Source organism: Homalodisca vitripennis, unplaced genomic scaffold, assembly GCF_021130785.1.
Source record: "Homalodisca vitripennis isolate AUS2020 unplaced genomic scaffold, UT_GWSS_2.1 ScUCBcl_3999;HRSCAF=9870, whole genome shotgun sequence".
Classification (NCBI taxonomy): Eukaryota; Metazoa; Arthropoda; class Insecta; order Hemiptera; family Cicadellidae; genus Homalodisca; species Homalodisca vitripennis.
In genome coordinates, this window is record NW_025780119.1 from 36,497 (window position 1) to 64,313 (window position 27,817).

Below are 27,817 nucleotides of genomic sequence, written 5' to 3' on the forward strand. Positions count from 1 at the left end.
TTAGAGGATAGAACTAAATTATTATTCTGTACACAGTAAAATATCTGCTCTCCATGGATTTGAGATGTTTCGATTTTAAATAGATCATTTTGGTTACTGTCAATTCAAGATACTATTATCTTCATTGTCATGTCTCCATTTTATATATTTATAATCACAATTTGTGAGATAAACTTACTGGAAATAATTTTTATTTATTTGATAGGTAAAATTTCACTCTCAATAAATAAGTTTGAATAAAATTCACGTTTTTCTTTCAAACAAGTAAAGGCTTACTTGTATAACGAGCTAAATCTTGGTTTGAACCTACCACTAACACTAACATAGACTCTATATCTTTGTTAAGTCCAAAAATATGAATTTCTCATTACCATATTGTAATAAACATTCAACAAGATTTATTTTTACATTCAAACTCGCAGTGAATGTAACAGGTTACAAGTTTACTCATAAGCACACAATCCAGTATTTTAGATCAAGGAGTGCGCTAGGAAAACTAAACAAAAAAAACTAATAACATACGAGGGCTGTTTTTTAAGTAAGGGCCGTTCTCCCGTAAACGGTAGTAGTTCGCGTTCCTGCCGCAACGAGCGTGCGCCCCGCCTCCCGGCATTCCTAGCGAACAACTTCATGTCAGTTGCAGCTTTGTAGCTAACCTGTGTGCATTACTGTGGATCTTTAAAATGTTTAAGATTATCGAATCACCCGCCGCGTGTGAGATTCGGTCAGTGATACGATTTTTGACTGCAAGAAACATGTCGGCTGCTGACATTCACCGTCAGCTTTGTGAGGTGTATGGTGCCAAGGCAATGAGTGAAGGTAAAGTGCGGGAATGGGTCCGAGAATTTAAAAATGGCCGCGAAAATGTCCACGATGAAGATTGTTCAGGCCAGCCATCTGTGATCACGGGAGATTTGGTTACTGCAGTTGACGCAAAAATTCATGAGGACTGACGGTTCACAATAACCACTCTCTCTACGGAATTTCCTCAAGTGTCCAGGTCAGTACTGTACAAAATTGTGTCAGAAAACCTAAACTTTAAAAAATTGTGCTCAAGATGGGTACCCAAACTCCTCACTGAGGACCACAAAAAAAAGAGATTAAGCAGTTATTTGACTTTCTTGACCCGCAACGACGAGGAAGGAGACGACATGTTGAGTTGAATTGTCACAGGAGATGAAACATGGGTATCCCATATCACTCCTGAATCAAAGCAACAGTCCATGGAATGGCGGCACACAACATCTCCAGTCAAAGTCAAAGCCAAGCAAACGCTGTCGCGGCGCAAAGTTATGGCAACTGTGTTCTGGGACAGGCGCAGTGTTTTGCTAGTGGACTTTATGCCACGAGAAATGACGATTAACTCAGAAGCCTACTGCGCAACCCTGCCCAGTCTCCGACGTGCCATTCAGAACAAAAGACGCGGCATGCTGACAAAGGGAATTCTGCTCCTCCACGACAATGCAAGGCCTCACACCGCTGCTCGGACACAGGAAATGATCAACTCTTTTGGCTGGGAAGTTTTGAATCATCCGCCGTACAGCCCCGACCTTGCTCCGAGCGATTTCCACCTTTTTCGGTACTTGAAAAATCATCTTGGCGGGAAGCGCTACAATGACGATGAAGAAGTCAAGACGGCCGTGAACTCCTGGTTGTCAGAGCAGGCGGCAAATTTCTTTGAAGAGGGATTTCAAAACTTAGTTTTAAGATATGATAAGTGCCTTAACAAACAAGGCAACTATGTAGAAAATAAAAAAAAAGTATGTAGATTCTGAAAATAAATGTATTTTGAAAAAAATAATTGTTGTTTATTTAAAAAAAAAAACCGCCCTTACTTAAAAAACAGCCCTCGTATTACTTTAAAACTTAGAAAAAAAAACATAAGAAATTAACCAGTTTTCAAATCAATCGGACATTCTTTACTTAAACAGGTACAAAATCACGATTGAATTTATATATTTTTTACAGTGATATGTGACACATCAAGCATTCACTGTTGACTTCAATAAATTGATTCAATTAGGAATACGGAACAATAAAAAGTTTCAAATTTCTTGAGAAACCACTTCTGCTGTTAATCAAGTAAAATTTAAATGCAAATAAAAACATAATAGGTGAAATTTTTGATCAAATTTTAAGCTAACATTGAAAATAATTTTAAAAATACACAATCAGACATCTAACCCGGCTAATTGATTTTTCAATTATATATTATAGTTTGTACTGGTTGATAATGATAGAAGATGTATTTTTAACAGTTTATTTCTCCTTTTTCACGCAAATTTTCCTCAACAACCACTGTAGGTTAAGTTACGAAAAACATGAAAACATGGGTGTACACAGGTAGAAGTAAACAAACAACGCAGAAGGGGGTCCAGGTAACATGCTGTCCTTAGTATCCTCCGTACTTCTCCTGCAAAACATCAAGACTATCGTTAATTTTACTTAAATATTTCACTAAACTCTAACGGTTCACATTATCAAACAATATATTCATGGATTACACAAATACAGACATGTTTATTAAGTGTAATAGGTTTATGGTTGAAGTTATTTTTTTTAATCCAGTCACAGCTGTAAGAGCTATGTTCTATGAAGACAGGAAAAGTTTAAAATAAATTACAGCTATTTAAAGTAAAGTTAAGTCATTTTGGGCAATTTTGTTATAAGGAAACATAACTGAAGATAAGGACATGAATTATTTACATTATGTATGTGAATTATGACTTATGGAAATAACGTGTTTCAATGAAATATGAATTGCATTTTATATTAAAAAGCCACACTCAAACATATTTCACATACAGACTGTAAAATATAGATATCCTTATATTCAGTAGTTTTTCCGGAAGGATAATTTCATTATTGCCCAAACAACTACTTGAAAAATGCCCAGAATTTTTCAAGAAACTACCAAACTTTTTGTTTAATATTTCTTATCTCCAGGGCATATATCTAAACAAGCAGTAAATATAGAAACCCAAAACAAACAAAAAATGCACAATTTTCAATAATCAGTGATACTAGGAAACTGACACAATATTCTGAAAACCACACTTTTATAAAATTACCAACAAATACTTTTTTGTTTGGTTTATAACTTACAAACATAATATTTTTTTAATTATTTTAATCTAATGTTTTTACAAAAATATCTACAACTGGAAAACAATGTTACTAGGAAACTTACAGTTGGCTAATTTCTCCTATCAAATTAAATCTTGAAAGTTTTTTTAACTTTTACACAAATTAGGAAAAACATGCAAATCATGTTTCAAATATGTATATAAATTTTCATAATAGATATTTGCTTTCAAGCATGTACATAAACACGAAAGCATTAATTTACGCCATGATCTCCAAATACAGAAGAGAAAAGTAATAAAAAAATAAATTTATATGCCAGGACTCTAAAATTGTTAACTACAAGTCACCTCCACCAAGAGAATATGCTAAAATCAACATGCATTTTCTGTTACACAAATTTAATGATAGTCTCCTGTGTTCATGTTACTTTTAATGTTTTTGCGTTTAGAACTAGAAACTAAAGAAACAGTTTTTTTATACAAAATAAGACAACAAACACATTATCCGACGGCTGTTATTGTCTCTTATGTTTTTGTATTTTGATACTCGGAACTAGAAATAAAGAAAATTTGAAAAAGCCAGACCAGCGGCTTCCTCACGCATATTATACTTTAGCCACTAATATTAGAGTATAAATATAGAATCATGCCAATAAATCTATCTATTAAATTTCCTGCTACCAATTGAGAACATCAGGCACAATATTTTGAAATTTGTCTCCAAATAGTTTTTATTACTATGTCTTGATATAAATGATTAATCAAAATTATTTATTATCATATATATATATATATATATATATTGAAAGATGAGTAACTTGATGAAATAACTAATTCTTTCATAAATTACATCAATTTGTCTTAACTTACTTCACCCAGACCCTTTCCCCAACATGCTTTTAAGTAATACTTGAAAGATAATATATAAAAGTCACAAAATCTGAGTGAAATTAAATAAATTATGAATAATAAATATATTGCAGACAAAAAATAAATGTTATGCAATTAAAATTACAGGAATATTTAGTTCCATATAATATTTCTTACTTCTCCATGAAATAGTACACATGAGTACAAAGACAGAAATCTGTGATGTAAAATCCTAACAATACAGAAGATGGTGAAAGAAGAAATGAACAGTAATAAAATACAAACAAAAACATAGGATGAAGTACTTACTGTAACTTTTATTTAAAGTAAATTTCACTAGTTTGTGAGAGTCTATAAGGCAGTGCATAAGGGAACAAAATATTTATTTCAAGAATGAAGTTACTCATTTATGAAATGCACAACAATTGTATCCACAACAAAACATTGAACACACAAAACACAGTCCAGCTTACCCGTTTTAATGTAAACCTCCAAAATGTCATTTGCGCTGCATTTGTAATAACAAATAATGAGTCAAGCCTCTCCCATATAACACATACATTTGAGGCATTCAGTTGTAAAACATGGTAACTAACAAAAAGTCAGTGGTTTTGGTGAAAATTATTGTCGTTTACTACTTTTTAAATTGTTGCAGAACATTGAGACATTATTTCTATTTATTGACAACACTATATTTTACTAAAAAATATTGTCTGAATCACTTACATTATTGCTAAACAAAAATACTATTCCAATATTATTTAGCTAATAAAATTACATATTATTACAATTTAGTAGGTAGACAGTGTAAAAAGAGAAGAATGTAAAGAATTCACCTCAATGCGTGTAAAACATTGCGTCTAAAACCATTTTGATAGAAGTTTTCATTTTATTGAATATATTTTTACTATTTTAATCTAATTCAGAATAAAACTAACCATTAATAAAAATAGGTGCTTATAAAATATTATTGTAATAAATGTGAATTTAAGTCAAAATTATGAAATGATATTTGACGTATTCTGTTTAGTACGGTAAAATGAAGATGCTCTTAAGAGCCGGCTTTATTGAGACGATGTTGAGATTTACCCCATAAGAATAGGGTTAAATCTCATGCTCTTCTACTCCATTTTTTGTAGTTATGGGAAGCTATAGCATTATAGGACCTGTAGCTATAATTTCAGTTGTACCAAAGATGTACTTCTTAAAGATATAATTAATACGCATCTAAGCGCTTTTTAGTTTTTTAAGTGTATACTTTTTGAATACTTAACCCTCCAAGTGATACTCATATTACTCTACAGTGATAGGCCTTTTTATATGATGATGAGCAGTGTTTTTTGTTTTAATTCATAAAACATATCAAATATACCTGAAATATAACATGTTATATATTAAAATGTTCACTATAATATGTACCGTACTAAATGGTAATGGTAAAGAAAAACTTTAAAAAAATGTTTTATTGTATTATTTACTAATGACCTTGAAAAAAATTTTTCCAACAAACATTATGTTTTTGAGGCTATTTTTCACAATTTCCATAGTAACATATTTGAAATTCATTATATACAAAAGATTCACAATTTAAGTTTGAACACAAAGATGTATAACACTTGTAGTTTATATTTACATGAAAATTGATTTTGAATATGTTTTTCACCAGCATAAACAAATCAAAAACTGCCAAAAAATGTACTTTTCATAAACAAGTTCCATATAATGTTTATTTTTATCTGCTTGAAAATATACGACATAGAGTATCAAGTAAAAGAACTCTTTCTAAACCGTTTAGTATAAAATAATTCCGATACTAGTTATTATTTTACGTCGTTTTTCACAAACGGCTCGGTCCGAGCTGCTATCACTTCGAGGGTTAAACGATGAAGTACAACAAAATTTGAGATATTTTTTGAATAACTGATAAAAATATTGAAAAACCATACAAAGCGTTTTAATTACATTTTAAAAATAAAACACCTTCCATAATTTTATGACTCAAAATAAGGTAGTAAAAGTGTATGAGATTTAACATTGTTCTTATGGAGCTACAACCAATTGTAAAGCCAACTCTTAAGTTTATTTTGATATGTAAAAGCAATAAACTTTCTAACTTGATGTTCTTATGGGGCTACAATCAGTGATAAAAGCAACTCTTAAGTTTATTATGAAATTTCAAAGCATTAAACTTGATATCAAACTTCAAGGTGCGATCAATTCTCACCTTTACCACATTACATTATGTCAATCAAATTTTCAAAATGATATACTTTCATTAGAATGCCTGATGCACATTCAGGACTGATGGAGTTCCCTCTAGGTTAAATACTATTGTTTACACCCAACCACTAGCCATTAACCTGTTGGATCCCGTAGCCGCACAGTTGCGACTGAGGCAAGTGTGCAGTCGTGGCCCGTTGCGGCCGCGCGCAGAGCGTTTTATTTTTGCGTTTTCTTCAACTCAATTCGCTAAATTAAATGACGTTCAATATACCGGGTTACTCGGGAGAACACTGGCTTTCTCGTGAGGTATATTTTGTTTCGCGCTACGATACTTGGCAGCCTGTTTTTACTCTAAACGTCGAGGCGTTTCAGCCGGTTGCTGTTGTTTGTACACAATAATTATGGCTTCGCGTAAGCATGAGTTGTTTGATCAAGATATTAATGAATTATTGGGCAGTGAGTTTAGTGAACTATCTGATAGTGACGACGAAAGTGATGTGGATATTTTCAGTCGTGTAAGAAGTGGTGATTTTATTTTTAGTGAAATAGTTCGTGATGCAGACTTCAACCACGATTTAGGTTATCTCGATGAACCAGTACCAGGACCATCAGGTGATACTGTTTATTCTAATAATCGTCCAAATAAGCCTACTTTGGATAGTGTTGACTTGGTAATAAACGAGGTAGTTCAAAATTATAATCCCAGAAATGACTTTACTGGTAATGAAGGAACTGAATGTAGGCCTAACCCCAAACGTAGAAAGCTACCTCCAATTACCTATCCCTGGGTGAATGATACCAACTTTATTCCGCACATATTTCCATTTGACATCTCAAAATCTGGAATAAATGCTGATTCTGGAATAAGTAAGGAATCTACAAACCTAGATTTTTTCTTGTCGTTGTTTCCAATGGAAAGTTTTGTTCTAATATTATTTATTTAGTTTGTTTATCCTAGTCTTATTGATTTATGAAAAATAAACTTACACTTGGAATCAAAATATATATATATATATATATATATAAATTTAAATATGTATATTTGAATTTAGAAATATCAATAATATGAAATAAATAAACATAAAAATGAAACTTATGAGTATATGATTATGCAGATGCAAAAAATAACTATAATGCAAAGTAGTAACCAAGTGCCAGAAAAAACCCGGGCCAGCAGATGCCCCTGTGCTGCCATAACCCGGGACTCAACAGGTTAAACATAGCTTTGTGCTAAAATTTCATATTTTGTATAAAACCCACTTTGAATTACTGGAAAAAAACCTATATAAGACGTCTTACAATATTTATAAAAAAATCAACCAATTGATGGTAATTATTGTGCAGGAACACCAAACTTAAAATAACATTATAATTATAGAAAAACTTTACGATGTATTATTTAACGTATTTTACGTGTTAATGCGTTATTTATACATATGTATTTTTCTTCACGTATTTATTATTGTGTAGATGCCACAATTTGATTAAAAATTTCAAATAATCCTATGTTTGTTTTATAATGTTATTCTAACTTTAATTGTATATTTTCCAGATGTATGTGACAAAAGAACGTTATGAATGCCTAAACATGGAAACAAAAATAAAACTGAAAAATTGTGTTAAATATCCCTTGAATGACCAATGATAAGTTCACAATCACACTAAAATTCATCAGTAGCCACAGTAAGAAAAATTAAATCCCTTGATTGCAAATACACTTAGAACCAGATATTCCAACCAGCTTTTATTGACAGGTAACAATGTCTTCGAAATCACACTTTCTATATTCTGTTTCTGTAAACAGTTCTCATTTTCCATGCATTTAATAACCACAGTTAATCTACAACATAGCTGACCTGACCGCTCATAATCAGCGGTAACACATAGAACCAACACAAAACTAACTAGCATGTGACGAAATAATAGTAATGGGAGAAATCCAATAAAATAACAAAAACCAAATATTAACAGATAGAAAAATATTACATTTCAATTGAACGATTAATTCTGTATCTAGTTCTACAATTGGCAACAAAGTGAGATTTATCATTTACATGTGTTGAAGTAAAATAATTTCATTTCATTAACAAGCATTCAACACAACGAACTGTTTCTAAAGTATTAGTCCAGGAGCTGAGTGCTAATTTGCACTGTATACCCACACATCTTGTTTTTTTTTTTATGGTGAAATTTCCCTTGCGAAAAAATAGACTGTCAGCTGCACTAGTGTAGTGGAGGTCAAAGTGGGAGGAGGGGCATCAAAAAGGTGAAATATATGAAACGATAATTTTTTCTCAGAACATACTTTTATTAACTTGACACATTTTCAACCAACCATCAGATATGTAGATAAATAGCGTCGTCTAATCAAAAACACATCCTTAACTAGTTGGGTGCCAAGGCATTTTGGAAACTTTCACTCTGTGGTGCCAAACTTAATTGCTCAACATTTTGATACTATTTATGTTTCATCACAAAAGGGATAGTTATGATTACTATTCGAAAAGTTTATTTACATACATATGAATACATTGTGTCAATCAATCTGGTCGACATGTCATTTTATGAGGTAAAAACGTGATCGTGAAATACCTTGGCGGGCCGATCAGCCGACCATAATTATTTTATGTACTTAGAAGTTATTTGGGTGTGTATCGTTGGCAATCCTGTACCCTTTTTCCGTTTGTAGGCTTAACATAATATTTTATTTTAATAAAAATGCATTCATCAAAATTTAATGAACACTCATTATATGTTGCTTATTATTTTTATTCCAATCAAATAGTTGAAAATTACACTATCGGAACGACAGGAAACCATTATTTAGGTTCTTTTTATTTTTTTTCTAGAAGGTCTTCGGTTTAGTTGAAAAACTTCAAGACTTTACCACTAGGTTTTATTAGTTGCCTGAAACATACGTTTTGCCGTACCCTTACAACTGCGTAGTTGTCGTCCTGATCAGCCGACACGTAACTAAATACATTCTGGCTGTCTAACCGAACAGCGCGACAGGGCACTCAACCTGATAAAGTGGCAAATTTCAACCTCTATCTAGTTGTCTGACGATTATATAAATATTATTAGTGCCTGACGGTCAATTTTTTTAGTGTATCAATTTAAAAAAATGTTAATCCGAGAAAAAATTATCGTTTCTCATTTTTAACCCTTTCGATACCCTCCAATTTTGACCACCACCAAAACTAGCATGGCTAACGATCGATTTACTTCTAAAGAAAAATTCCATATCGATTTCAAGAAAAACTGAGATGTGTGGGTATACAGTGCAAATTGGCTGTCCACTCCCAGACCACATTGCCATGCAGTCATCAGAGAAGCCACAAACAACGCTTACTCTACACTGTCTCAAAAGTGATGTTTTCAAAAATCGTTTCAACCTTATAAGACCAAACATATAGCTTGCTTTACGTAGCTGGAATTCACTTACCCACGTATTTATTTCATTTACGATAAATTAAAACAGATCCAAGTCTTCTTTCTAAAAATCAAAATAACCAAGTACAGTTTCTATTTCGCTGTATCATCACCTACTGTACACTTTAATTATAGTAAGCTCAATGTAAAACTCTTAGTTAGTCAGCAATGTACCTGTATCGACGACATGACACCGTTGGCGAGCGAGCTCAGTTTTCCCGCCACTTTGGTCACACCCTGTCTCACACTCTCCTTGACATCGTCCAGGTCAGGGGTCTGCATGTTGTAGCCCGACCCCGGGGTCACCTCTGTGCGGTTGAAGTAGTCCGCCGATGAGATACTGGACGATCCCTCGAACCGTGACAGGTTGGTCTTTCTCTCCCACTGCAACACAAGTGACAGTCACATACTACTTTAATTAACCCTTTGAATGCCAACGTCTGATTTTACTGGACGTCAAAAGTTGGCCGAAAAGTGCCAATGTCCGATTTTACCGGACATTCGGGAAAAAAATCACTAAAAATCGAAAACTTTATATTTTTAAACTAATATTATATTAAATTGTTTGCGAAGAATTGTTCTTTTCAAAATAAATTGTTTTAGAACACTTCCGATCAATTGACTTCAACGAAAATCAATCTAGAACTCACATATAAACATTTTTGGTTGACATGGCTACTGGAAACAATGTGACATTAGTTTCTTAAAAGTTGTATAACTCACTCATTATTGAAGATAATGAAATACATTTTTCAACATTTATAGACAATTGAATACCCTTTCCAGTGATATGGACAAAGAAAAGGATATGACTTTTGGTAATGATAATTAGGTTGAAAAATTAGATTTAAATCAATTCTGGAATTTTTTTAGGTAAATCAATTTTTTATATTCCTACATTTAATTTTATGGCTACTTTGTTATTTTATGTTAATTAGGCAGAGTTTTCAAAGAAAATTTACAAAAACTGTATGTTGATTGATAGCTTATTATTAAATAAATAATCAAACTGTAAATTTTCACTGAAACCTTGCAAAATGCCTTCAAAAGGGCTGGAACTCTTAGGTGTACCCACTAGAAAAAATTCTGGCACTTTTCAGTACACCCACTCAATAAATACTTGGCACTCAAAGGGTTAAACTTAGGCCTACTACTACTACAATGTCACTTTTATACTGACCAACACCAATATTGGCCATGCTTCATATAGAGTAATAACTTTCATATTACAACTTGAATTGATGTTTATTGAGCATTAGGCTAAAAAAATACGCTAAGCACCATATAAACATGAATCTGTTCATATTGTATATAATATTACACGTTTCAAATTTACATAACAATAATCTTTGTAGAAGTGGTATAGTGCTTTAAAGTACTTGGTAATCTTTTTAAAGCTATAGCCAACGCTCCAAACATTACATATTATACATTATTTTTCTTTTCAACAGAACAGGGAAACAGGTGTTGATTTAATATTTTTTACTTGAAACATAAATTTTATTGTTTCAGAAACTATGTGAAGTTTTTTTTTTATAATTCACTCCCGACTTAAAATTACATTTTATACCCAACTTCGAGTATTATATATAATGCAAAAATATACATTGACTCAAAAATTGGTGCTGTGTTCAGAAATGTATAGTTCAAATATATGACAAACATTATATGTATATATATATATACTTTTTTTTGGAAATACATGTGTCTTCAATGACGAAAATAAACAAAAATGCAAACCTCCATCTGGAACTACGTCACAAAACTGATGTTAATATAGCCTGGACTTTCTAGTGGAAAACTGTGTTACTAACAACTAAATATACTTCAAATTAGGTAATATGCAATTATGTAATACAATGTAATTACTGTAAAATTACCAATTGTGTTATACGCTAACATAAATAAATGTATTATTATTATACTTAAGCTTATCTTGAAAATTATTTAAGCATCTAGAAAAATAATGAATGCTTGAATCTTACATTCGCCTTTATTATTGAAATTCATTGATTTTTAAAAAGAGATGATAAGTTTATTGGAATTTAAAATTAACTCTACAGAAAAAAACAAAAACATTAATAAAACAGCTGTAAAGTACAAAAAAACAGTTAACTGAAATGCAAAAACTCACAGATGTATCACTCGAGTCACCAAAGTATTGGTCTGAAGAGATGGCTTTGGCAGATCCGAATTTCTTCTGGGCCTCGTTGCCGGCAGAGGTGGGGGAGGGAGTTATCTTCTCGCTCGGTCGTGTCGATGGCTGTCTCCTCTCCGGCTCCTCCCACTCCTTGGCTTTGCTACCGCTTGCCTTCCTCTCGTCACCCCAGTCCGAGTCGTTCACTGAATCTCGCCACCCTCCTGCCCGCTTGGGCTCCCCCCACCCGCCACCACCACTCGACTCCGCCCATCCCGACGACCCTGAACTGCTCTTGTTGGAAGCGTTCCTATTGGTCGTCTCACCAGAACCACTTAGACTGTCTGATTTACTGCTCTCGAAAAACACTGATTCAAAGTTCGATGATTCTGTCGGTGTTCTATTTCCTTTGTACCTGAAATAAATGTTTTTATGTAAATTTACTGATAAATACTCTCAAAATGCAATATTTAACTTTTTACTTTAAATCTCTTTTAGAATAAATTTGGATCTTCAAATCTTATCTCTTGCTAGAAAGAAAAAATAAATTAGAAGATTTAAATCTCAAAACTTTTTCTTACGTAAAAATATGACAAATTTTTATTATCTGGTTACTCAACTCATTCTCTGTTTCTGAACGTATGTTATGGAGCTTTTACTTTTTCCATCTGTTCTGAGAAAATCATTGGAAATGGAGAAGTTTATATATCTTTTATTTGTTTATATGAATCTAGCACGTTTCCTCTGTGTAATTTATGTATGACATCTGATTATAAATTTTTAACTTACCTAGGGCTCTTTTCCAGAGGCTACCAGAGTAATAGAAATCCACACACAACTACAATTAACAGTCAAAATGATGTTACTTAATACAAACGCTATTTAATTTTACTGATACTAGATTAAAACAAAAATCAAAATCAAAATCCTGAAAAGTGAGAACAACAATGTTACTTACATGGAGGAGGAGCTGGAAGTGAAGAAGTCGAAGAAATCATCACCACCACCATCGTCATCCCTGGCGTACCTGGAGCTGGAAGTGGAGGTCTTCAATGGAGTCTCCTGCTCTATCGGCTTCATATCACTGAAGGCTGAGTGCGACACTCCTCTGTAATCACCAGTCGTACAGTGGACAAACGATAAGAGTGAAATGCTAGTCATATAATAAAACAGTGGATAAACGATAAGAGTGAAACGCTAGACATACATTAAAACAGTGGACGAACGATAAGAGTGAAACGCTAGTCATATAATAAAACAGTGGACAAACGATAAGAGTGAAATGCTAATCATATAATAAAACAGACAAACGATAAGAGTGAAACGTTAGTCATATAATCATACAATGGACGAATGATAAAAGTGAAACCTTAGTCATTAAATAAAACAGTGGACGAACGATAGGCGTGAAACGCTAATCATATAATAAAACAGTGGACGAATGATAAGAGTGAAACGCTAGAAGAATGAATGAATGAGTTGTGTTGAATAGGTTGAATTGATCATAGATCGTACAAATAAGATTTTGTCATGAAAGAAATTACAATAACCGAATGGCTTGCTTAAGCTTTACGCATACTGTATTACTAACACTTGCCTCATTTGATAATCTTGTGAGATAAAATTCACTATTCTGTTACGTTTGAAAATCCTTTATTGTTTACTTATGCAGGTTAATCTATTCGTCACGAAAGCCTGAAGATAACGTTCTAACTTCAAAACACATGAAGCCTTGCTACAGAATTTGGAACTTGTGACAGAGGTTATTAATTAAATTACTGTCAGCATTTTCGGACCTAAAAGAATGTTGATGAAATATTACCTCATTGTGTTGAAACAGGTAATTTCTAATCTTTTATAAAATACAATACTTACGATCTTGATGCGAATCCCATGCCCAGCCGCTCCACCTGCTTGGCCTTTTTAGGGTCAACTGACTTGAGTTTCTCCTCCTCCTTCTTCTGTTGCAGGCTAATATCTTGGTAAGCCAATCTGATTGACGTGAGCTGAAAAAAGAAAAGCTTTTTCTGATAAAAGATAAATCAGGGCACATAATATGAGGGTTATCCATAGAATAGATTACATTTTGATATCAACAAAAGAAAAAGAAGAAAACACATTTAGGGGGGTGTGTGAGTGCCACCACTCCATAGACTATAATTTGGTTTTGCAATTCACGTTTTGTTTATCCAAGTCTTGTCTCCTCTAATGATTTGATCGAGCAGCGAGTCACCATCTTTTTTGTAAGAGTCCAGAAATGTCAATGAAGCAGCAATACGCTGATTTTTATGGATTTCTGTAAAGATTTTCGGTACCCATCTTGCATAATATTTTTGGTAACCTATCTTCTGCATAACAATCTCGTGTTACAAACTCCTTGATATTTGAGGAAAACTAAGTATTGTTATTGTGAATTGGCGGCCTTCTAATCACCTTATCAGCTTTAGAGACGACGATTTCATAGGTTACGATGCTTGGCCGTCCACTTTGTTCACCATCATGCACATGAAGTTCGGCCATTTTTAAACCTAACGCACCACTGACACACTCCACTTTTAGTAATCACATTGTTCCCATAAATTTCACAGAGCTGACGATAAATTTTAATTGGTTTATTGTGCTTAGCCAACAGAAACTATTACTGACCGTATTTCACAAAGTGCGGGATTTTCAATTACATCGCACATTTTAAACTACTATTGTAAAACAACAAGGAGTGACAGTAACCTCTCACTAGCACGGCTGGATAGCCACTGAACGGAGAAACGCCCTGACATCAAAATGGCTGTGATAGTTCTGCCCCTAGCGGGAACAGAGCAAAACGTAATCTACTTTCTGAATAGCCCTCTTACATGAGAAGAGCAAACAAAGACCAACAAAGATATATCATATAGTGAAACCATGCCATAAGATAGAACTGGTGTGGCCTGCTATGGTAGCACAGTCATGACTGTGGTACTGTTTCTCCATAAACATTTTATATTATTTCATCAGTTCTTGTAAAGTTTTCGATACCAAAGCACTTGTGGTGTTCATTTTAAGGACTGATTTTTATGTTTTTAGTCACGCTTTTACGCACTTTACTCATGGAGCAGACAGAACTAATTGTCTGCACTGATCAGCTGAGCGGGCTGTGCTTGCGTGCAGCGATATTTGTCCACTGCACAACCCCCCCCCCCCCCCAAGGCCCATTTCACGTCTAAGTAATCTACCTATACATAAGATTTGAGATTGTTTTCATAGAAAAAACTCAAAGTTGTTTCAATACAGTCGGCTATTAACATATTCGAGAAGGAGTGCGTATATTTTTTGTTCTTGTTGTCTCTATTTATTACTACTGCTTAAGTATCAATTTATTATTGTTATCTATTGATTATATATTCTATTATATGTTATCTATTTAATATTTTTATTAGTATTATCCATCTATTATAGTTAGTAGTTAAATGATTTATTTATCTTAATTGTTGTTCTTGTCATATCATGTTTCTTGCTATACTATAACTTACACTCGATTTTTTTTAGAATATATCAATTTATTATTTTTTTAATTTTTATTTATTATAAATTTTTTTTTTTTTTTTTTTTTTTGTTTGGTCAGATACTACCATTGTTTCATATTGTTATATATATGTTGTTATCTTTGAATTTAAATATCTTGTTATTAGAGCATGCAAAATTTGTTACCAATTATATTGTTCTTATCTATCATGTATGCAATTGTTTGTAAAAAGCGTTTTCCGTCAAATAGATAAAGAGAAAGATAAAAAATACAAACCTGAGCTTCTTGCTCCTCGGGTGATTTTTCAGGCACAACAGGTGTTTTCTCTTTTATTCTGGACTCTTTGAGCTTGTCAGCTAGCTCCGCCTCTCGTTCTATCTCTGCAAAGTCTGCTTTCACCCTCTGGGCTCCCAGACCTCCGACCTTCTTGCTTCCCAGCTGTAAAAAATTACACATTGCAACAGTTAATTTATTGAAATTTAATTGTGATTTCAGTTGAATTTTCTTAAAAATTAATTTAATTTCTTATAACCGTTCAGCAAAATTTATGATTTCATCTAAACAATTAAAAAAATTAAATACTCCACCAACAGTGAAGTTTCATTGAAAACGAATGGACTAACCCCAGTCTTTTTGGCAGGGGGTTTGCGGCCCCCAATGGTGGGTTTCCTCTCAGCAGAGGGCTCTGTCAGGGGCCTGAGGGCTGCCTCCACGTTGGGGCCCACAGTAGGGCCGGGAGTCTTACTTAGGTTGACGTTGCCGTTGGGTGTCCAGCTGTCCACTCCCTGGAAAGAAAAAGAGCTTACAGATCATAAGGGATATTAGTGGGAAGATCAGTATCGTAGAAGAAATACAAAAATTAATGAAATGGAAACTAATAAAATGACCTGTTTAAAAACTTGATGTTTGAAAACAACTAATTGGAGTATTTCATAATTTGGAATCAAATTAAGCCTAAAAATGTGCATCTATTGTAACTTAACAAATTATCACCTTAAGACCGTCATAACAAAGTATGTACTTTTAGATGGATATGAATGATTGTAATGGTTATAACCTTGTTACTAGCTGATATTGATAATTTCTAAGTGTTGTTAATTAAGAGGCCAATAAACAATGGCAACCAAGGAATCAATCATGGGGAATTCCGATCACCATTTAAAGGTAGGTGTCTCGGACACCTTTACAAGGCTTCTGTAGTCAAAGGGGTTTAAATGAAGTGAAACCTTACAGTTTACCAAATACAAATCCTAACTCTATCAGTATTTCATTTGTTCATGATATTTTACACTGATAAAAATACATACGAGAATGCTGTAAGCTAAATAGTCTGTAAGTGGCAAAACATGCAGTGTATTGTCGGTATTACACAGTCAGCAAAATAAACCAAATTTACCAATACCACAGATGGAGATCAGGTTAATTGGAAGAAGTTACAATTGTGATGTGAGTTCCCTTGACTGTATTAAAGATTGTTTATACTCTGGTTACAATATTATTATGATGTAAGTTCCCTTAACTGTATTAAAGATTGTTTATACCCTTTCCACACTGGTTCCCCACCCATTTGTTCAATTTATAGACTTGCAGAAAAATTGAATTCATATGTTAAGCAGTTTTAAAAACCGTCCTGCCTCAAGGACTGACTACACATTCCTTTCTTCAAAACGTCTGTTGAAATCTTCATCTATTCATATAATACAGTATATTCACTAAATTCACATAAAATTTAAAAAAAAAGCAAGCAGAACGTTCTATTCCATAAAGGGTTCATGTTCATAAGATTAGACACATTGGTGAGTGGAAAGGCATAAGAAAAGTCAAGGGTCCTTTTTATATCACTTGGAAGTATATGATGTTTGTGATAAAAGAAATCTTAAAATAGTTACACTTTCCTATATTCATACTCTCCATTGCAGTTTATTTTATTTCAACAAAATTAGAAGTATAACAAAATTGGAGTACAACAGCTTTTAATTATAGAACACTCAAAATTTACCTACAGAGATAAACATATCAACCTTAATGCTACGTAGCGTCTATTGTTTCTATGTGCACAGTAGACTGTAAAAAGTTTGGTTCATTAACGGAAATACTTAGAACAATAAATTAATTGATGCAACCTTTTGTTTATAGTGATTTCTGTCACAGACTGATATGTTTTTATTCATACATTTTAAAGGTATATACTCCTGTTATTTGTGCAAATTTCAAATTTAAGTAAGCCTTATATAGTGCAGTGTACTACAGCTAGTTTTATAAGTTAATGTAACTTTGAACCTCATTTTACATACGAAATTTCAGTTTGGCAAAAACCTTTATGGTTTGTTGGATGAAGTAAACAGGGCATATAACAAAAGTATATTCTATATGAACTCTATCCCAATGGTAAGATATTGTACATAACATAATATTTTTTTCTTTACCCACTGAAAAATTGGAGGAAGACCATCTTGGACGGTTAAAGATTGACAACTCTGCCCTTCAGAATATAAAGTCAAAGTATATTTTATTCAATTAACCATACATAACAATGTGTTTGAATAGAGTCAAGACAGACAAATAAAGATGACTATGTTAAATTATACAACAGAAAGGAACCAAAAATACTCGTGATAACAAAGCAGAAACCCTTTGAAGTTCAATAGATTCTAACTATTTAAAGTTTCATAATTTGCGAAATTCTGAAAATGAGTACAATGCTTTCTTTAAATATTACTTTAATTTGTATTTAAATTTATTGTAATTTTGAACCCTCTTCATTTCATTTGGCAACTGTATAAAAAAATTTTACCCATGAACTAGTTTTTTTTTATTTTTTTTTTATATATATATGTCTAACCCACTTGGTTTTATGTGTTATAACAGTGGTTTGATTCAAATAGAACTGCATTGTGACATTCTTTGACAAACTTTATTGCTTCAAAGACATATAAACTATAAACTTTTAAGGATTTTAGGTTATGCAAATAAGTCTTTAACAATGACTGAATATTTTTTAACCTTGTAAGAAACTGAATGGTAATAACCTCTGAACCTTTCTAACCTCTGAAAAAGGAATAAAAACGAACCTGGTTATCATTATACTGAATCTCGGTTGTGGTGATCTCCTCGAAGAAATCAACCTCTTCCTTCTTGTTGGTGGTTGTGTGTTCGTTAGTGGGCTCTAGGTGAAGCTGTCAACCAAACCACACATCAATCTCACACACAAGTCCACAGCAAAGTTATGGCTAGTGAGGACTATTACACACACTGAACAAAACATGTAACACCAATATCTTCAACGACAAGGTTGTATGGGTTAAATATTAAGAAAAAAATATGTTCTAGTAAAAATGTATGGTTAGAACTTTTAATTACGTGCAATCTGTGTATATTACATTCAGATTTCAGGAAATTCCTGAGAAAAAAAAACTTACCAGAACAACTACGTGCTAGCCTTATTTTTTAATTTCGAGCATTTTCCGAAATTTAAATTACTTGATTTTTTCCAGTTGGCCTCAGATACTCTAATGTCCTCACATTGTTTATGTTATTATGAGAGTAGTTTCATATGTACGTGCAAAGTTAGAGACACAAGTGAACTGGTGAGTATAGGTTATCTTATTTATAGCATTACCAATGTACTTGAACATGAAATAAAGATTCACTAATTCGCATCTATGCTAAATAACAGTCCAAACAATGAGTTGCAAGAAGAGACTGTTATACAAATCAAGATAAAGGACTGTTTCTTTAACTGAAAAAGTTACGAGGCAATCTTGGAGTATCGAAGGAAACATTTTTTTCTTATTGGATTTTATAAAAAATTGTAAAATAAACTGTCACAGCTGTCTCCCCAAAGGACATTTAATATAGAAAGAAACACCAACTCATTCCTACAGTTTTACATCCAGGCAAGGACCCAACATGATCCAGATCGTTGTTACTCTAGATACGATTCACTCAAATTGTTGAGAAAGAGACTATGTTTACAAGGATAATAATGTACATTACTTATGCCCATTTAGTTGACTTTTTCAAAAATAATATTGCTAAAAAAAGTAATAATAGAATATGATACATTAACCCATTCAAAACTTCTGTAGCACTATTTTTTCATATTTGCAAAAACAGACATCACACCAGGATACATAAAAGTTGTAATATAAAAAATACCAGAATTTAGTTTTCATAGGATCATACAAAAATCCAAAATATTCAAATTAAAATTAATTTTAACACAAGTTGTTACTAGGACTTTTTAAAATAGAACAATAAACAGATTTTATGGCTGTTTTTTTGACACTACTATAAAAAGTTCTTTTTAAAATATTTTTGTAACACAAATAATAAAGAAACAAACTGCCTAATAGGTAATTTTGAAGCTAATGGAATATTAACTAAAGTAAAACATAAAATTTTGGAATTTGATCATGTTTGTATATATTTTTCCTTGAAAGTTTATTGCACAAAAACAAATGAAAAAATGACCTTTATTTCATGGTACTTTGGTTACTAAAAAAAAACAACAGTTTATTCTGAGAATGTTAAGTAATGTTTTGTCAATGCTACCAAGGGCATATTTATGATAGAAATATCTTGCCCAAGATAATTGTTGAGAACTGCTCTCAGGCATTAGCAAGTAAAGGCATAGTAAGTAACTTTTTTATATTTATTACATATTACACAATGTTACACAGTTTTGTCTAATTGTAAAAATTAATGTATGAGTGAGTATTGATCACCGATTCTCAGCTTTATAGTTATACAAATGGTTTTATGGGGTAAAAAAGTAATTTTTGTCACAATCAATAACTTAGCAGGTTCGTTTTCAGATACCAAAAGTGTTATTTAATTGTACATTAGAGTTCTACAATGCGGTTTATGAAAAATAATATCAGATTGTAATTTTGAAACCAAAACCTGTTTTACAATCTGAAAAAAAAATATATTTTATCCTTTCTCCGTCCTTATTTATAGTCTTCATGATGATAAAGATACAGATTGCATTATGCTTTAATATTTCTACCCTATTTACACTTTTAACAGTTTTAAGATAAAGCTACTTAAGGCTAGGTTCAGAAAAACATGACTACTGTATGTAAAAGTAAAAAAAATACTAAGGTATTATGAAGGAACCAAAGATGTATAAAAAAATATACTTACTAGATCTAAATTATACATTATCTAGAGGAACTCAACAGGATTTCTGAGCTAAAATGATGGACCAGTTTAGACTATGTCAGCTCTATAAATAATTAAAATGAAATGTTGTATTGGGTGACTGTTTAAACAAATTAAAAAATCAGAACTCTACAACAAACCAATGTAAAGATGAAGTCTTCAAATTGGCGAGGAATAATGATGTAACTGTGACATACATGCCAAGTATATGTGGCACACACATGAAATGGGGGTGATTTTTCACTGCATACAGTGACAAACTAATTCTGAATATCACTCAAATTTTCAAAACGCAAGCAACGCAAGCGTGAGATGTACTATGTAAGACACAACACAAACCAGGCAAGCGTGTGATGTAAAAAGTCAAAATGAGACACCAACCAGGCAAGTGTGTGATGTACTTTGTTACAATAACACACAAACCAGGCAAGCGTGTGATGTAAAAAGTCAAAATGAGACACCAACCAGGTAAGCGTGTGATGTACTTAGGCACAATAACACACCAAACAGGCAAGCGTGTGACGTACCTAGGCACAATAACGCACAAACCAGGTAAGCGTGTGATGTACCTAGGCACAATAACACACCAACCAGGCAAGCGTGTGGTGTACCTGGGCACAATAACGCACAAACCAGGCAAGCGTGTTTGTGGTGTACCTGGATACAATAACACACTAAACCAGGCAAGCGTGTGGGTGTGATATACCTGGGCACAATAACGCACAAACCAGGCAAGCGTGTGGTGTGGTGTACCTGGGCACAATAACGCACAAACCAGGCAAGCGTGTGGTGTACCTGGATACAATAACACACTAACCAGGCAAGCGTGTGATATACCTGGGCACAATAATACACAAACCAGGTAAGTATGTGGTGTAGCTGGATACAATAACACACTAACCAGGCAAGTGTGTGACGTAACTAGGTGCTACAATGACACAAACCATGTAAGAGTGAGATGTACTGAGTACAATGGCACATAAACCAAGCAAATACGAGATGTAACTAAAAACATTGACACAAACTAAGCAAGAGTGTCACACTAAGACACACAAGCCAAGCCAGTGTCACGTGAGCTAAGCGAGTGAGATCTCACCAGCCGAGTTCCCAGCACTGAGGCTGACTCCCGTGGACTGATCTCTAGCTACAACACACAGATACCTCCGCTATCAATTTCTCCCACAAACTCAAATACAAGTGGATAACAAACAAGTGATAATCACTATGTATAAAATCAGAAGAACAAGGTGTGGATGGAGCAAAAAATTATATCCTAAGTTCTGCAAAAAGTTTTTTTGTTTCACAAACTGTATGAGAACAAACATTGATTGTTTCTAGCAGACAGATTCCTATATCTATTATTCACCTCTTGTTTCGGTAGCTCAATATAAACGTTTTAGCATTTAAAGGACACACAACTAATTATTTTTCACCTTGCAATAAAAAAATTCAACAAAATTTATTTCTTATGAATCTGAAACACTAAGCCATGATTTCAAACAACTTATCCTGAACTTTTTGAGAGAGGCGAATATGTATGGCATCACTTACAGTGTGTTTCTCGTCCAGCTCAATGGGTGTTTTTAAGAACCCATGTCTCATCTCATATGGTTTTTGTTCAAAATCATGTAATCCTGTTTCTGAAAGCTCACAAGACAATAGTACAATCTTTGGTGTTCTTTTCAAAAATATCTTAACGGTCTGTGACAATTCATCCCCTATTTTTTAAACCATTATCTAGGATCTACATCAATACAAACTTTCTAATTGTATAAATTTGACAGAAACACATCCTGGTCTCTCATTTCCATCTTTAAAGTCTAGGCATTCTGTTCATTTTGTTTAATTTTAAAATGTTTTAATCATTCCTTTATTGCAGGTCCATACTGGGGTAATTGATAAGTGTTTTTAAGCCTAAGACAATAAGGCAGTCAAAATGTTAACATGCCTATTGCAAGTATGCCTGAGTAAGGATGTCTAGAATTTTTAACACTGATGCCGTAAGACATTCGCCGTATACTGAAGACATTTTATGTACAAGTTCCCAATTATAAAAACTATTTAAGTCTACAGGTAGAGTTTGGGTAATACTATTTTTGTTGGTACATCAATTCGATTCACTCGTGATGTTGGTATTTACTTTCATTTATTCCTCATATAAGAAAATTAAGTTAAGTAAACAACAAACTACAACAGTTTATTACACTGCTTGTGATTTTAGATAATCCATACAAGTTACAGTCTAATCACTTTTATTATATGGTCCTATAGGTTATCATTATTTAATAAATTATTAAACATCTTGGTTTTGGTACATACATCACAGGCTAACATATATTTGCGAGTATTTTATATTGAGTTGTCAACTGATCACAACTGACAAATTTCCATCACATACATGGGAGAAATGATAAAGATGAAACTGGACGAGGAATAAAAGAGTCGGGAGAACAAAGACTGAGAAGAGAGATGTATTAGATAAAGAGATCATACAACCCCCATTTTCTCATACCTTGTTGCCATGGAGCCGCATAGCTTGGACAGCTGCTGAGTGCAGTTTCTCGCGGTAGAGTTGCGCAGCTCTGGAGTTGTACTTCTGCTGAGCATCTGTTGTCACACAGTTATGTTGTCGGAAGAACGATTCCTGCAAGAAGGAAATTACCAGGTTGTCTACAACACTTGTAATAACAAAACAATCTCTTTACTGGTTTGCAATGCTACTTCAAGTATATTCAGTTTATTTACTTTAATGGAGCCCAAAATTTGATCCAGTTAAGTTTTTATTCCATATTAAGTAAAATATAGTTTTTTTTTTATTGTTTATACCTGATAGTTAAGTTAATTATTTATATTAATCTAGTGGTTTTACATCTATTTTCTTGTACATAAAAACAAAACATCAATCAGTATTACAAAAAGTGAAAACTTTTCCATTGTTAGAGTTTAACAGTTATTATTTCATCTCATGAAATACTATTAGCAGATCTATGAGCTCATGAAATTGCTGACAGATTTTGAGAGCATTAATTAAAGCTTCTACAGATTTCACTGGGGATAAAAAAAAAAACAAAAATTAATGGGTTGGTAGATTCCAACTATTACAATAGAACCGCTCATATCCGCCCTCAACAAAACCGACTCCTCAGAATATTCAACCTTGAGTCCGACCATTTTTCATATAGTTGTTGCCTAACTTTGGATTAGCGCTCATGAATTATCAAAAAATGAAAACTATATTTTCTCAATGCACATTTTATTTTATTTTTCTATGTAGCGTGCGCTTATACGCTTATAAGCAGTACTACCAAGCCGCCACCTGTGAGACAAAAACTGGTCTAGCTTCGATCAATAAGCACAAAGGCGTAAGCATGTGGTATGCAGCACATCTCTAATCTAATAAAACATAATTCCTAGCAGACCAAATTAGAACTACCATCACACAAACAATTGTGTGTGCGTATACATGATTACAGTATTACAGCATGGTCAGCCCTTGTGCTTATATTCACTTATACACACAGGCATTAAAACCTTTTGCACCCTTATCAATGAGCAATGTGAAACAAAATTACTAATTATAGTACGCAAAAGATGTGATACTTTTAGATGCACCCAATCCACAACAAAGCTATTAATGCATAAAACCGGTTGGTGTACAAATAAATAGAAAATGCACAAAGTTGTCGTCATAAATGTACAATGACAAACAATTAGCTCAGAAAACCGTAAAAATAAGGATACGACAACACTACTAACAGCATTAGCGTTCCCTCCGAGTTGCATCTGACGCAGTTGCAGCCATGTCCAGTTGGTGTCGAGCTGCGTAGAGCGTACAAACGTCAGGTGAACTCCCAGGCTCCGATGAACTGCCGAGCAGTCGATACAGATAAATACTCCATAGGTGATACTGGACCAGGTGGGGAGCTTGGCATTGCAGTCAAAACACGACTGAAAACACACACATACCAATGTAATCATTTATTTTTCATTTCTTTTTTGAACTAATTATAATACCTAATTTAAATTAATAATAATGAGTCACTTGCAACAGTGCTGCCATTTCTTCGATAAATATGAATTAAAAAAGTTAACTTTACAGAACAGTCAATGATATATTGTCGATGATTAGGTTATTTAATAGTTTTAGTAACAATATCATCAGTAACTGACCACAAAGAAAGACTAGCTGAATATCATTGCCATAATTGTCGATAATGTGACACTACTGATCATCACTTTAAAACAAGAAATGAGTATGTCACACTGGGTCGCGTAACAGGCTTCACTAAGGTTGCATGAAATATTTCAGATCTATAAGCCATTTTACTCCAGAGAGGTTCTGTGATAGACAGGCTGACAATCATAAGGAAAGGAATTTTTTTAATCTCCCCAGCAGATAAAGGATACTTTGTCAGCCTACTAAATGATAAGCTTCAATGATGCTCAGCCAAATTCCTTGGTTCCACCATCCAAGAAGTCATTCTTGTCTACATAGAAATGAAGTTTCATGCAAAATTTAGATGATATCTGCCTAAAAAAATTTTACAGATAGTTAAGCTTCATGTGTTACTATGTCACGTGTTGAAATGTCATACGCTTATAATCAGATTGTAAATGTCATACGCTTATAATCAGATTGTAAATGTCATACGCTTATAATCATATTGTAAATGTCATACGCTTATAATCAATTGTAAATGTCATACGCTTATAATCAGATTGTAAATGTCATACGCTTATAATCAGATTGTAAATGTCATACGCTTATAATCAGATTGTAAATGTCATACGCTTATAATCAGATTGTTTACATTTTCATATATTCTCTTTTCTCGCTACTATCATGGTTACCCATAAGACAAATGCAAAAATTTCCAATAAAACTCAGCCAAACATCATGAAGTGACATACACCATCATCAAACACAGTATTGCCTAATTGGAATTTACGCAAAATTTCAAGTCTGTCGGTTAGTTCATTTTCATGCAGACATACATCATATATCTTATCATGCAGACATACATAGAGACAGGAATGAAATTTTTCCAGCCCCTGGATTGATAGGCTTCGCCAATACTGTCAATAATACCTTGTGCATTGTTGATATTTTAGACTATCTTATTGGTCTGTGTATATAAAATAAGAACCACTTTCTCACCTGTGCTGCTTGGAAACTATAAAATTAACTTTATACTCAAGCATATCAAATTTTAAGTTAAAAAACTCATGCTGTTTTCTCCATTTGTAAACATGAACTAAAACTTATTTGTAGATTCAAAGACAATGTGTTGCCATTGACATACTTCAATAGTAAAACTTACTATATTATTTTCTCACAGTTATATCATACGTATATTTTTACCATACTAAAATTTATCAAAGATATTTTGACACCAGACCCCTGAAGAAATCAGCAATATAAGATAAATTATGATTTTATATTTTACAAATTCAATTAAAGTCTATAAATTGTACCCAGATGTTTTTTGTCAGCCTACATCTGAAAAACACATTAATTCTCATTAAATTTTAATTAAAAAACTTTACTTGAAAGGAAAAATAGGAGGAAACGAAAAGCAAAAATGCGTACAGGTAAAGCTTTTATAACTCAATATTCTTGTTCACCTACAAACTAAGTATAGTATTCAGATTGATTATTTTACAAATATGTAATGTTTCTTGAACTGCATTTTATTATTAACTTGAGCTAAAAATGTCTGCTGTAATTCACAGAAGACCAATTAATTAAAATTGAAAAATTAAAGAGATAAGGTACATCAAGCTATAATCAATTAATTGCTTTGTTTGTCCTACATTACAAGATTAGTTTTAATACAAAGAACAATTTACACAAAAACGTATTTTAAAATTCATATTGCAACAGTTTTACTTATCACTGATTTTACACAGCGGAATTTGCTGATGGGAGATGGATAAAAGATATAATTGACTTTAAAAGTAACACTCAAAGCACTCTTCAAGTTATTATGACACGAAAATAGCGTAATGTTCATTATGGCTATAAATAAACAGGAACAGGAAACCTAGTATTTTTACTTGAGTCTTCAACTGATAAGTTTATTTACTTCACTGATAATGAACGACACATGAGAATTTTCACTTAGTACCAATACGTTACCGTTATTTAACCATCAAATTGGTACTCATTTTTCTCTGCAATATTGCATATTTATTTAGCCATTTAGTAAAACTTTCTATATACCATACTCATTGAAATATGAATAATACACTAACAAAACACAATAATACAACCCATATTTTGTTACAATTCGAAAATCCTAAATTCAAAAGAGTTTTGTCAGGATTAAGAGATTTATTATATCTTGTAGCAGTATAATTTGAAATTCTTCAGAAAGTAAGGTCCATTTTTTTATTATAAAATAAACCATTACCAATTGTTAAAAAAATCTACTTTACTTAATTTCAAACATGATTTCAACACAAAATTTCTGTTCTAAAACACATTTTTACACATAAATAGGAGAGATTTTTGTTTTTTTTTTGGAAATTCTTCTAATCTGCATCCTTACCCTCAAACTTCGGTGATATGGCAATCAAGGAGTTGCCGCTATGGATCGCGAGGTTACCAATGTACTAGTACAGTAGTGTTAATGTTAATCCATACTTTCCAATCTTCTAAGAGAACTTAAATAAAACACCCTTCACTTTTCATCACTTACTAGTTCGTCTGCCTAAGCTAGCCCTAGGAGGTTACATAGGTTGCCTATATGAGAGCTACCACATATAAGACCAATACATAGCAATACAACGGATCACAGAATATGAGTGTTCTTAACTGTAATATGTGTACAAAAATTAATTACCCTGTTCATGAATGCACTAAAGAATAGAATGTATGGTGTTTGCTAGGAGTGTAAGTAGCATTTGCTATTTGGTCCTAGAGAAGGACGACATTTGTACAATGGTAATGCTAAAAGGTAATGCTAAGAACTAACGTTCTAACTGACAAAACACTTGCAGGATCTTTTAACAAATCATGAAACAAATGGTAAAATTACCCTATGTCTCTCTTCCACCATGTCCCCCTAAGCAAAAAAAATTCCAACCGAACTCTAGTAACGTAATCTAATGTAACTGCGTATACCAAGTCATGTTTCAATGTGATGCGCTGCACCTCCTCCGTGTAAGGTGATTGGTATCTCCTTAAGTACAATTGGGTCTGATAAGAATTATTACATAGCAGTTGGAGGACATAAGATTTGGTGTATGCAGTTATATTAGAATTCATTGCTAGAGTTCAACCAGATTTTTTCACAACGCGCTCCCCCACAACGTAATGTATAATATCCTTAAGCCAGCTATGACGTAGGCTATATCTCCAGTTATAAACACACGAAGTATAGATGTCACGTACACCAT

General features: G+C 33.0%; 1 protein-coding gene across 1 annotated transcript; it reads right to left on the minus strand.

Annotated features, from left to right (window-relative positions):
• Window positions 1–2,246: 2,246 nt before the first annotated feature.
• On the minus strand, window positions 2,247–27,477 carry LOC124372776 (ADP-ribosylation factor GTPase-activating protein 2-like). Its single transcript, XM_046831187.1, has 12 exons — window positions 27,457–27,477; window positions 24,173–24,364; window positions 22,929–23,060; window positions 21,513–21,560; window positions 18,322–18,426; window positions 15,874–16,035; window positions 15,527–15,688; window positions 13,624–13,754; window positions 12,707–12,856; window positions 11,746–12,163; window positions 9,786–9,995; window positions 2,247–2,413 (listed from the first exon to the last, which is right to left on the minus strand). Exons 1-12 carry the CDS (start codon window positions 27,475–27,477, stop codon window positions 2,393–2,395), a joined length of 1,752 nt encoding a protein of 583 aa, XP_046687143.1. The 3' UTR covers window positions 2,247–2,392.
• Window positions 27,478–27,817: the final 340 nt, after the last annotated feature.

What these genes read in the sequence shown, in the direction of transcription:
- LOC124372776 (XM_046831187.1), bottom strand. Translation starts at nt 27,477, where the DNA reads ATGGTGGAAGAGAGACATAGG. An exon ending in TGGTGGAAGAGAGACATAGG is followed by an intron (nt 24,365 to 27,456) that starts GTAATTTTACCA and finishes GTGTGTTTTCAG; the next exon opens with TCGTGTTTTGACTGCAATGC. An exon ending in GTGTCATGTCGTCGATACAG is followed by an intron (nt 2,414 to 9,785) that starts GTACATTGCTGA and finishes GATGTTTTGCAG; the next exon opens with GAGAAGTACGGAGGATACTA.